This window comes from Artemia sp. Qi Xiang Cuo, chromosome 3 (genome assembly GCF_049724085.1).
Source record: "Artemia sp. Qi Xiang Cuo chromosome 3, ASM4972408v1, whole genome shotgun sequence".
Lineage (NCBI taxonomy): Eukaryota > Metazoa > Arthropoda > Branchiopoda > Anostraca > Artemiidae > Artemia > Artemia sp. Qi Xiang Cuo.
The window spans coordinates 46305975-46318596 of NC_142796.1; the positions used below are offsets into that span (position 1 = coordinate 46305975).

At 34.4% G+C, this 12622-nt stretch overlaps 1 protein-coding gene across 1 annotated transcript in view; it reads right to left on the minus strand.

The window, feature by feature from the left end:
- The window catches only part of LOC148954172 (cysteine protease ATG4A-like), a 73787-nt gene that overhangs the window by 34285 nt on the left and 26880 nt on the right, over positions 1-12622 (minus strand). The window contains exons 3-4 of the mRNA XM_089086189.1: positions 9339-9416; positions 7066-7259 (exon numbers count right to left, since the gene is read on the minus strand). Coding sequence (XP_088942315.1) covers positions 7066-7259; positions 9339-9416 — 272 coding nt within the window. The remainder of the gene's footprint in view (positions 1-7065; positions 7260-9338; positions 9417-12622) is intronic.

Sequence of the window (12622 nt, forward strand, 5' to 3'; positions counted from 1 at the left end):
GCTGCAAACGCACCTCTTTTCTATATCAATGTCTTATTTCCAACGCTCCCTGAATATACCTGCACACTTCTATAATCATGCCTGCACGCAGGGTACAGATAACCCCGCACCTAGGAGAATCCTCCAACTCCCACCTCCCTTCGCATAGAGAAATTTTCCTTACACCCCAAATTCCGGCTTTTTAAATCTATGGAAGCAGGACTAGCATAAAAAGAAATTTACTATGCATGGAAATTTAGCATACAAAAAATCAACTTCAGAAGATATGTAATCCAGCCTGCACGTAATCATTCCATGCTTCTGTAATCATGTCTGCATGCAGGGTAGAGATATCCCCGTCACCTAGGAGAATCCTCCAACTCACACGTCCTTACTCCTTGAGAAGTTATTCTTGCACCTCAAATTCTAGCTTTTTAACACCTATGGAAGTGGGACAAGTATAAATTAACCATGCATGCAATTTTAGCATAAAAAATTCACTTCAGAAGAAATTATATATCCCCCTCCCTATATTTTGAAGAACACCTTTCTTAGGGGTAATTTTCAATGAAAAATGACTTTATTAATTTCTATTGAAAAAAAAAACTTGAAAAAACGTCAAGTCTGCCAACCCCCCTCCCTCCCACCTAGATGATGAAAATTAAATTTTGCCCACTCCATGCTATCTTTTGAAATACACCTACATATCTCTTCACTATAGAAATATCATCGTCTTAACCATTCCTGAAGATACCTGCACAATGGGCACATATTTGCACACTACATTTGAACACACACCTACCCATCCTCTCTTCTATTTAAAAATATCTTCTTATCATTCTTCTATAAATATAGCTGGACAGCTGAGTAATCATGCCTCCACAGAGGGCACTTACTTGCACACTACCTTTATACATACACCTCCACATATATATCTTCTCTATAAAGTATCTTTTTTTATTCCGCTCTAATGAAACCTGCACAGAGGGCACATTCAGAGACCCAGAGGGACATGTGGTCTCCGGTAATCCAGTTTAGTGTCTAACGTATTGAAGGTATTCCTATCTTAGCAGGATATATATATATATATATATATATATATATATATATATATATATATATATATATATATATATATATATATATATATATATATATATATATATATATATATATATATATATATATATATATATATATATATATATATATATGCCCTCCTGGACCAATGTTAAGTCTATTCATATTTGAAAACTGCGATTTTCCAAAATCTTTGTTTTGATTGTTTCAAAATTATGAAATTTTTAGGGAAGTAGCATATTTTCGCCCTTTTCCCAAGTTGAAAGGCGAAAATAAATAAACAAACGTAATTAGTTAAATTTGACAACTCTTCGCCCGCAAAAATTCCAACATCAACAATATGTCAATTCCCGAAGACAACTACGCCTTCGCAGAGAAGGCGTAGTTGTCACACAGTTTCAAACTGTTTGGCTCTATGTGTTTTAGCTGATTTTTCGCCTAGTTTTTCTTTCAATTTGGAATGAATAATCTTTATAAACAAAGGTAGTACATTATATGGTAACAAAACATAGGATAGCTACCTTACCAAAAAGCCCAGCAACGTACTTATTGAGTTTTATAGCAGAAAAAGCTGATAGCTAATTTTGTTGATTTTGGCAGCAGTTGATTTTGATGTCTGATGATTTGAGAAGTTTGACTTTGACAGCTAAGGTAGAAACCATTATAGGTGGATTTAACAAATACTCGAATCAAGGTACAAGAATCTCAAGTGGCCCATCTAAGAGGAGAGACCATTTTTATTCCATTTTATTATTTGTTTATTTCTATATATTTTAATTTATCTTTAAGACGCCATTCAACATAAAAAAAAATTCACAAAACTTCGATTACAGCTACTTTAATCTTAAGCGGCCAAGCAAAATTGGTAGCAAAATATATAATTTTCGTTTTTAATATTCTTATGTGTTTTATTTTAAATTGTAGACACTAATCGATTTGAGAAAGTAGCGAAGATAGCCAAGTGGAGAATAGCCAACGTCCAGGCTGTTTTTTCACAGTTAAAAAAAAGTTTGGAAGAATAGGAAGAAAGTCTACGAACCAAGATTAGAATACTGGAAGCCTCAGTGAAGACAGTGGTCAATATGGTTCTGAAGCTTGGGCGCTCCAGCAAAATGGAGGTAGATTTGCTAGATACTTTCCAGAGAAATTGCCTATGGATTGTTCTGGGAGCCCGACTGACTGACCGCATCTCAAACGGTAAACTGTACGAAAAGTGTGGTTGAATACCGCTTTCTAGGGCAATAATGAGAGAAAGAATGGGCTAGGGCACGTTTTGCAGATGAAGGACGACAGATTGCCAAAGATTGTCCTTGTCGGCCAACCGTCTAGCGCCAATCGAAAAGCAGGACGTCCCCGGTCTGGGTGGGAGAATGTCGTAAGGAAAGATTTAAGGGAAATGAGAACTTCCTGGTAGGGTGTAAAGAGGGAGGCTTTGAATAGATTGGGATGGTCGAGGAGCGTGCGTAGCTGTGCTGGCCTCTGGCGACTTGGGGCTGCAGCGAGTTGTTAGTAGTAGTATTAGTAGACATAGGTATATTTTACAAAAACTCTAATCGAGCTACATGAATATTAAGGGGCACAGCGAAATTTGTAGCTCAACTCATTAATTTAAATTCTAGTTTGTATTCGATAACACAAAGTAGATAAAGTGTTATCTCACAAGTACTCGAATCGAGCTACATGAATTCCAAGTGGCCCAGCGAAATGGACAACACATATACTATTTTGATTCGATTTATTATTATTTCAATTGTTCATTCTATATGCTAGATATCATTCGGTTTCACGAAGCGGACACAGTTCCATTTCACAACTACTCGAATCGAGCAACATGAATCTTAAGAGGCCCGGTGAAACTGGTGGACTAATTCATTATTTTACCTCTGTTATTCCTATATATTTTACTTTAAACTCTAGTTCAAACTCGATTTCACAAAGTAAACACAGTTCTATTTCAAAAACACACGAGTTGAGCTACGTGAATCTTAAGAGGCCCGGTGAAACCGTAGACTAATTCATTATTTTACCTCTGTTATTCCTATATATTTTACTTTAAACTCTAGTTCAAACTCGATTTCACAAAGTAAACACAGTTCTATTTCAAAAACACACGAGTTGAGCTACGTGAATCTTAAGTGGCTCTTTATTCCTAAGGTTTTGTTTCTATTATCCATCATGTTTACAGCGATAGCTACAATCCGAGTTGCAGCGGTAGCTAGCAACCTAGTAAGAGACGATCACGTCCAATGTTCAGAAATATAAAATCCCATAACTCCTAAAAAAAAGTCAGATCAAAAGAGAAAGTACATCATTAGAACTGCCATGTCTGAAACCCCTGTATAGGAAACTTTCTGTCATTTGGCTTGAACAGCAGGGGAAATATATTGGCTTGAAAATCAAGAAAAGTGGCAGCTACTACAACATTCTGTCTAAACGGCATCGTTTTTTCTTTCTTTTTTCTTCTTTCTTTTCCACAGATAGCTTGGCACTGGAACATCGTAGAGAGCTGTTCAATGGCTCATTTTAAAAGGAAATTAATTGGGTTAAAAACCTTTTGTTTTTTCCTATGTGTGGTATATGACATAATCATCGCCCTACGATAAAATTAATTATTTATGTTATATGCAAACAATGAGCAAGATGCATAACTTATAGCATGTGCCCGAAGGCTGAATTCAAATTTACTCACAAAATGAGAACTTTTTACTGATTTGCAGTTAGAGCCTGAAAGTTTAAAGATAGCCTTCAACATAATCAGCAACGAAAGAAAAGAAAAAAAATAGCTTATGGCTCAACGAAAAAAAACAACTTATGTTTCTATAGAATATATTATATATGAGTATCTGTTATTACTTGAAGAGAACACGAATCTGTCGACACCATCATACTCGTAGAATTAGAACCTCTCGCTGATTTCTAATTAGAGCTTGAAAGTTTGAAGATGGTCTTCAACATGCAGGCATACAGGCAACATGTAGCTTGGAATGAAAAGACAAAAACTAACATAAACAGAACATAATTTGCATTTCACTGAAAACGAAATAAACTTTATATGTTTTCTCTTTTTTAACTTTAATACATCTACAATTATTAAGACTTTCGAGAATTAAGATTAGCATATGTATTAAACTGTCAATCCACATTCATTTGTTGTTGTTTCTCAGTAATATTGCTTATGGATGCTGATTTATCTCTCTATTTTTTAGTTATGAAAAACACATAGCGCAACATAAGGATCGTTTTCAGTAAAGTGCAAATTATGTACTGGTTTTTAGAAAGCTACTGGGTGCGTCAGCCCTACTCCTCTGAGTTTCTGCTCGTTCTGAGTTTGACTCGGTTATCTACAGTAATTTCTGTTTGTTTTGGGTTTTATTTATTTATTGAGGGTTGCTTATTGTACAGTTTTACACTTATTTGACTTTATTGACTTTAGTGCTGCTCATCTCTGGTTTAATATAGCTCTTTACTTTTCTTTGAGAAACTTCTTTCTTAGAATTTTTTTTTAAATTAATTAAAAGTAAAGAGATTTATTAAAAACTAAAAATAATAGAAATCAAATCAAATGATCACTCAGACTTAAACGAACAGAAATTACAACAAATTAATTGACGCAACCTAAAACGAAAAGAAATTAAAACGACTGAAAAAAACTCAAAATGAACAGTCTGTAAACTTGCTTAGTCAAAGCTTTTGTGTTGAGTCTGACAAACTTGCTGCTAATTCCATAGTCCAGGTTAGGAATTACGATACATTGGTAATTTTATATTCTAGGCGCCATTCAATTTCACAAAGTATTTATAGTTCGATTTCATGAATGCCCGGATTACTACATGAATCTTAATTGACCCAGCGAATACGACAGCCAATATAATTTACAGATTTTACAAAACCAAGCAATGCCACAGCTTAATAGTCTACTTGAATTAAGATGTTACTTAACGCTGAAAACATATTCATTCGACGTAGCACTTCGATTTGGAGCAATCTTCCTGGGGATGTTATCCCTAAAAGTTCCTCTGTCGACTCTTTCACAAGAAGACCCCACAGTCATCCACGGGATGAGTAAAAGACTAATGTTAAAAGACTAGCACAAAATATACCTTTCGCACCGAATTTAGGAATAAAAATAAATAAAAAAAAACAGGATCCCTCTAAATTATATAGAACCAAGCGGAAGGTTCTTCCTTAAGGGGGGGGGGGGGGTAATCCTACTTCCAGTCAAATCTATATAGTTAAAAATTATTCAGAAATGCTGGTAATAGACGGATTCCTAGTAAAAATTCAAAATTATTTCCCAATAGAATTTCCAAGAAAATTATTCCAATATTTCTTGTTTTTTCAGGGCCTTTTATCGGTTTTTTTTTTCGAATTTAGTTCACTGTTTCAATTCATATATATATTTTTTTATATATATATATATATATATATATATATATATATATATATATATATATATATATATATATATATATATATATATATATATATATATATATATATATATATATATATATATATATATATATATATATATATATATATATATATATATATATATATATATATATATATATATATATATATATATATATATATATATATATATATATATATATATATATATATATATATATATCACTGTTTCAATATTATACATTTCTATATTTTCACTTTGTTTATGCTGACAAATTAGAAACATAACCTTACGAAAATTGAAGACAAACCTCCCGTACAGAGGTGATTTCAAGATGGTATCTTTCAATCCAATGGACACTCAAAACTTTATGAAGAGATTTTGTGATCAAAAATTATGTCTTATAAAAAAAAAATTAAACTAATAGCCCACACAATTTAGGTTACATAAGATATTTATTTCAAAATGTTACTATCACAAGCCCCAAAAGGATGAATCTGAATTTCGAAGTAAAAAAATCATAAATGCCACGAAAACTGAAAAACCGGCAAAGAATGCCAAAACAATAGCGAAAAAAATCATAATGAAAAATCATTCATTAGTCAATAATGAGGTCACTGTCATATTTCTGTCAGGAATCTTTGGCTATCTCCGCCTTTCTCCCAACATACACGAAAATGTCAAGAGTGACAAATTACCCTATTAAGTCATTGTACCTCTAATTGGATAGACAGTTGAATTCTCATACGCTGAAATGTTGAATATTATTGAAAATGTTTTTGTACCATTAAAAATGTTGAATACAAACGTACCATTAAAAATGTTGAATACAAAAAGCTGAAATCGTTAAATTCTCACAAATTAATTAAGAGATATGTAGGATTTTTCAAACAATTTTAAGACAATCAACTTTCTGAAATTAAAAAACATTCCTCAAAACAAATACCTCATCCTACATTTCAACACATGCAAACACTTTAGTTGCATATTAACTCTGTGTTCTTAAAGTTTCTGAATCTAAAAAAACAAAGAAATGACTTCTGTTTTACATCGGGGGGGGGGGGGGTGAAGTGATAATGTACCCTGGTAGAGTATTGAGCCTCTAATTGAACAGACAGTTGAATCCTCATCCACTAATTGAAAAAAGGCATTGGATGCAATATTCCTCGAACGGTTTTAAGCCTTTCTGAAAGTCAAACAAATTCCAGGCGTTTCCTCTTTGACCGGAATCTGAATCGGGTTGTTGGGTAAGAGTCTTCTAGGATGGCCGGCCTTATGCCAACTCTTCAAAAAACTTCAGCCAGCGATTTAGAGCAAGCAGCAACTGTATAACAATTTGTCCCAACTGTGTTATTATTTTTGGAAACCACCAGCTGGCTCCAGATCTTGTGTAACAAGCGTTCTTTGGCCATTTTCCTTGCCTTCTGCTCCATGTTGGTGCGATTTCAGCGAGCAGTACTTGTTTTAAAAACAAAATATTTAGGGCCGCATAAGGCGTGTCCAAGGACACTAAAGGACACTTGAGATTCTGTCGAAGCTAAACCAGTAATGGTGGACTTTGTCATTCGAAGCCTGTTCTGGCAACTGAATACGTAATATTGAATGCATGCGTTGTTTGTAAAAGCGTCCAGAGTGGTCTTCTGAGCTACTTTGACGGGCCAAGATTCGGCACAATAGAGTAAGACTTCCTGCACTATCGACTAGTGTATGCTTAACTTTATTTGTAATCTTTTGACGAATCCAGTCTTCTGTAGACATCTTGATTACATCCCCATTTGGAATCCGCCTCGGAACCCAGATAGTTGAAACTGTCAACTATTTCGAGAGGATAGCCATTGATAATAAGTTGATAGTCCGTTGTGATTTCCGTAACAAGAACTTGTGTTTTCTTCGTACTTATTCGTAGATCAAGGTAGGCTGAGAAATCTGCCACTTCGTCCAGTATTTGCTAGGTTTGGTCCAAGAAGATTTATATCATCTGCGAAGTCAAGGCCTATAAGGCTGAAATTTTTGCCATCTTCTATTCGTTCGAATCTCCGAAGAGCGTGTTTCACGTGTCAATCGGAAAGAATCAGAAAGAGCAGACATTTTTATGTCACCCAGAAGGGACTTTGTTTCACTCTATCCATAATCAAACAGAGAGGTCTTCGCCTTCGCCACTCAGGACACACTTCAAAGCGCACAGACACTTTAGTCACATATTGACTGTGTGTTCCAAATTTATTTCTGAATCTAAAGAAACTAAATGAAGGAGTTCTGTCCATCAAAAGAGGAGGATGAAAAGCAATACAGCACCTAATAACTTACTGTAGCTCTAATTAACTGAACTAATTGCAAAACGGTATAATTCGCGAGATTTTTGAACACCTTCCTGGGAGTCAAACACAATCCTGAAACAAAATGCTGCATTTCTTATTTTCAGCATTTTCTGGAATCGTGTAGTATCTCCTCCTACCCATCAACACGCAAACACTTTAATCCCATACTTAAGACAGTGCCTTACTCAAGTCTCTCTGAATCTAAAGAAACCAAATAAAGGAGTTTTGTTCAGCACCAGGGGTTTGAAACTCAGGTCTTGAAAGCTTAGGTATACTACTAGAATCAGATTTTTAAAATTTTACTTACAGGTATACCCTTTTCCATAAAAAAAGAAATTAAAATTTGAACCTTTATTTAATAAGTTCACAGTTAGCGTCCAAAATTTCAAACAAGTTTGAATTTATTAAATAAATGCCAAAATGGAATAAACTTGAAAAAAAGTCAATATACTTCGGCTTAATTAGCAAAAGAAAATTTTTACTAAGTTTTTTTAACATAAGACAATTAAAAGACTTTTCACCTGTACTTAAGTTGAATCAGTTTGGCCGAGGCTATGTATAAGATTTTTATATGAAAAGATTATAAACAAACTATAGTATATAACAGTCATCCTTCATTTTTCGTTGTTTTTTTTTGTTTCTTTTTTTGCATAGCTTTTATGTTTTTATCATCTTTATCATCTTTTTATGTATTTGTGTAAAGTTATTTAAACTAGTTTTTCGTCTAATTTTTAGCTTTCCTTTGAAGGTGTTGATGTCTTTGAGAAAAACAAGGTTTTAATGTTCGAATTTTTTACGGACAAAAATTGTAATTACTAATTATATACTAATTAATTAAACTTATATTACTAATTAGTTTATATAATTTTATTACTTAATTAGCAAAGTTATTAAAATTATATTACTAATTAGTTTTGCTTATGTATTTTCACTGTTCAACGTGGCATCACTGACGACTATGTGGTATTGCGCTAACTTTAATTATTTTCTAATGATTCCGACGACTTTAGAAGCAACATTTACCGATCTGGCATAGGCAAATTCAAATCCTCGAGCCAAAAAAATTTATTCCTCCAAAAAGCTTAAATCTTTTTGTAACTATTTATCAAAATTTTACTATAATCGACAATTACTACCAAAGCAATTTAGATGTGTTTTTCCGTCACCCATCCTCCCTCTTTCTTAAGCTGTGTAGTAAAAACTACTGGTTCAGTTATAGAAAGAAAGAAAAGGAATATATGATAGTATTTGACGAGCACATTTTAGCTGTAGCCCCCTTACCCTGTTAAGGTGTTAGTGCCTTTCTAGTAATAACTTGGCTACAAAGTGGATACTCAAAACTGCCTAAAAATAAAGGATGAGTTAGGTCCTCCCACGAGAAACATCGAGTTCTTCATTATTTTGTCTATTTTTTTACCTGTAATTTACCTTATCTTTTTTGTACCTGGGCCCTGAAATCCCCCCCCCCTCCAAAGTAAAGTGTTCAGGCAGCATATCAAAGTCTGACCAACACAAGTTTAAGCAACCTCTAAACTTGACTTACCTACATCACTTTTTTGGTAAGACAAGTATCCATTGCAACGTGAATTCTTATATCATTCCAACTGTCAAAGGTAGTTAACTGTCTGTAAAAAAAAAAAAAAGAAGGGAAAGATTAATAGATTTCAAATGATAAATAACTACAATAGAAGTAAACAACCTTTTCCGAGCCCACACCGAAGAGAACAAAATAAACTAATTTTCTAGAATCCAGTGTTAAAAAGTATACTTTGATTTCATTGGTTTATGTCCGTCACTTATTTTCATAAGCCAATAACCTTATTCGTTAAGGAAATATAACTTCTGAAGCAACAAATAACCCCGCCTTTTAAAATCTGATTGGTCCTCCTTTGTGAAAATCCAATAAAAGAGCGAAAGCTAAATTCCTCCTCCTTGGTTTCCTGTGTAAAATTTCAAGCCAGTAAAAGGAACGGAAAGTTTTGCACAACATTTTTCATAATTACTCTGCTTCTAAATATCCATGCCCTTTCAATTCTTCCAAAACGATTATATTCCTCTTTCAGAGTAGATTTGAATCTGAAACCTAAGCATTCTTTAGCTGAAAGAACCCCGTTGTGCAATATTACATTATCCGATTGTATAATATACGACTGTTTTCAAATTAATGATTGGCTGGGAGTTACGGGCGCTTACTAATCCAAAAAAATAAGTGAGGAATGTCAAATAGAAGATTTAGTCATTTGGACCTTACGACCAAGAGTAGCAACCAAAGAGTAGGTGAAACTGATGAAAGAGAAACTTTGGCGCGAAAAAGAGCAACTTTGTATAGTTTAATCATGGACACTATAACTCAATTTTTAATAGTTTAAAAGGGATAGTTTAAACAGGGCCACTCAAAACCAGAGATGAAAGAAAACTTCTAATATTTGCCGTTCCGGCTCATTGTGAGAATCCAATACACTGTTACATCATAAATATATGGAAGTATACCGAAGGCTCGAGTCTACTGAAAAAGTTGTCACCAGTTTCGTGAAGCAACAACTGCACTGGTTCAGCCACGTCAACTGAATAGAGTTTTGCCGTCTCCTGTAATCGCCCTTGAAGGATCTTTTCATAGGCTTCTCATACGAGGCAGGCCATGGAGACGATGGCAGGAAAATTTTGACAGCGCAGTTATCACGCACCACACCAGATAGAAGGATATACACAGTTATCCTTGCGCATGATTCAGCATTTGTAGACCCAAAATGTCCACGAGGATGGTCATGACGTTAGCAAGTAAAAATAGACAAGGATAAAGATGCTCCACAGCTGTTGCTGGCGTATAAGACGTCGGTTCGACGTTTCAATTACTGGATTTTCGCGGGGACAACTAGCCAGCCTTGTGGCATCGGGGATCGATTTCTGGGCCTTGTATTGCCAAGCAGAGCATCAATAAACTGTGCTACCATAGGGTTAAGTAAGTAATAGGAATTAAAAGCTACTGGTAATATTGATAATCCAGCGTTGCCCAACAGAGATGAAAAGAGAATTTCAAACAATTTTAATTTATCACAATCTGGGTTTTAACATAATGCCTGGGTTTATTTCGACCCAACCTGATATTTTACAAACGTACACATGTTTTAAGACTACCATTATTGAATATAAAAAAAGCTACGGTTTATTTGGTATAAAGAATAATAGGGATAATTGACATATTTTCTGGTTAGCTGGGATTTTCACATTAATTAAAATGGTTTGTCGAACCAAGTTACTGACTGGCTAGGATTTACAGACACTTACTAATTCTATAAAGTAGTATGAACTAGCTCAGGAATCTATGAACTTGGATCAGGAAGTATACTTCACACCAAGTCCCAAAGAGGTTTTTCGAAAAACACAAAAATTTCGGTTAAGAGTAGCTCAATGATGTCAACTGAAAATACGACTGCCCACTAAGGAAGGATTCCCACCCTTCTACAATAAGTTCTAATGACCCCTCCCAGGACGAATAATTCAGTAAACTAAACAATGATCTTATAACAAATGAAATGAATTTAAATAACTTATATACGAATTAAAATGACAGTTACTACTTACTTACTTCCTGAATTAAAATATATACTAAAATATGTGTGCATTGTTTTGATTATCTTGTTAGTGTAAATATCTATATGAGCCTTATTAAATAAGATTGTTTGAAATCTTTAATTTAATTTATTAATTTGAAATAATGATGCCAATGTATTTTTTGTAGTGTGCAGAAATGACTGGGGCACTATTTAGTCAACTTAAAGCAGGAAAGACAGTGGAAATAAAATCTGGTAGTTGAACTGGTCAAATTGGAAAGTATACAAAAAAAATATACGCGAGCGAAAATAAGAAAAAAGTGAGCTTTCCATTGAAAGCATGGGCGCCCATATGGGGGGGGGGGGCAGAGGGGGGCTCCAGTCTACCCATCCCCCCTGGCTGAATGATGGTGCCTTATATTTTTATATTTTTTATTTGATATTTTTATCATACAGCATTGCAAGTGCCGATTAGACCAGGTAAGCTCCCCTCTAAAATTCAGCTTATGGGCGCCCATGATTGAAGGGTAGTTGTCCATAGGAATCGAAATAAAAAAGCATTGACGAATTTAACTAATTAGTTTTCGTTTATTCTCATAGTTCAGGCAACATTGATAGAAATATAATACTGCCCTAGAAACTTCAAAAACCATAAGAGAAATCTTAGAAAATGGTAATTTCCAAGTATAAATAGACCTAAAATAGGTAGAGAGGATAAAATATGTTTTTATTTTGATGTCCTTGGTACATTGAAGGCTAACTCTGGATTTATGATCACTATGTCTATGAGTCACATGACGGCATGTCCAATCAACGTAATCTTATCAAAAAAGGATATGTTGAAACTGTAAAAAAGAAATCTAAAAACTATCAAATTTTAAGAAGCATTTGACTTAATAACGAATAGGCCCCATTGTGTACAAATTGATAAAAAAAAAGGAAAGGACACAGAAATGGACTTTACAGTTCCTACTGGCGGTGTTGATCTCCATTTCTCGTCCCTTCAGCCAGGAAGTGCAATGGGGGTTTGAGGACCAGCCAACCTGTGCTTTCAAAAACCCTTCCTGTTTATCTTGCCTAGATTTCTCCAGGTACCCTTTTGGAGCTGGTTCGACTCTGCCTAAGTTTACAGAGTCACACCACTGATCCCCTTTTTATACCAAATAATCAGCAGCATCTAGACTCAAACACCCATCGCAAAGGACATAGAATTACAAATCTAGCACGTAATCCCTCAGCTAGAACGGCTACAAGCAACAATTTCTGTATGCTATGTACAT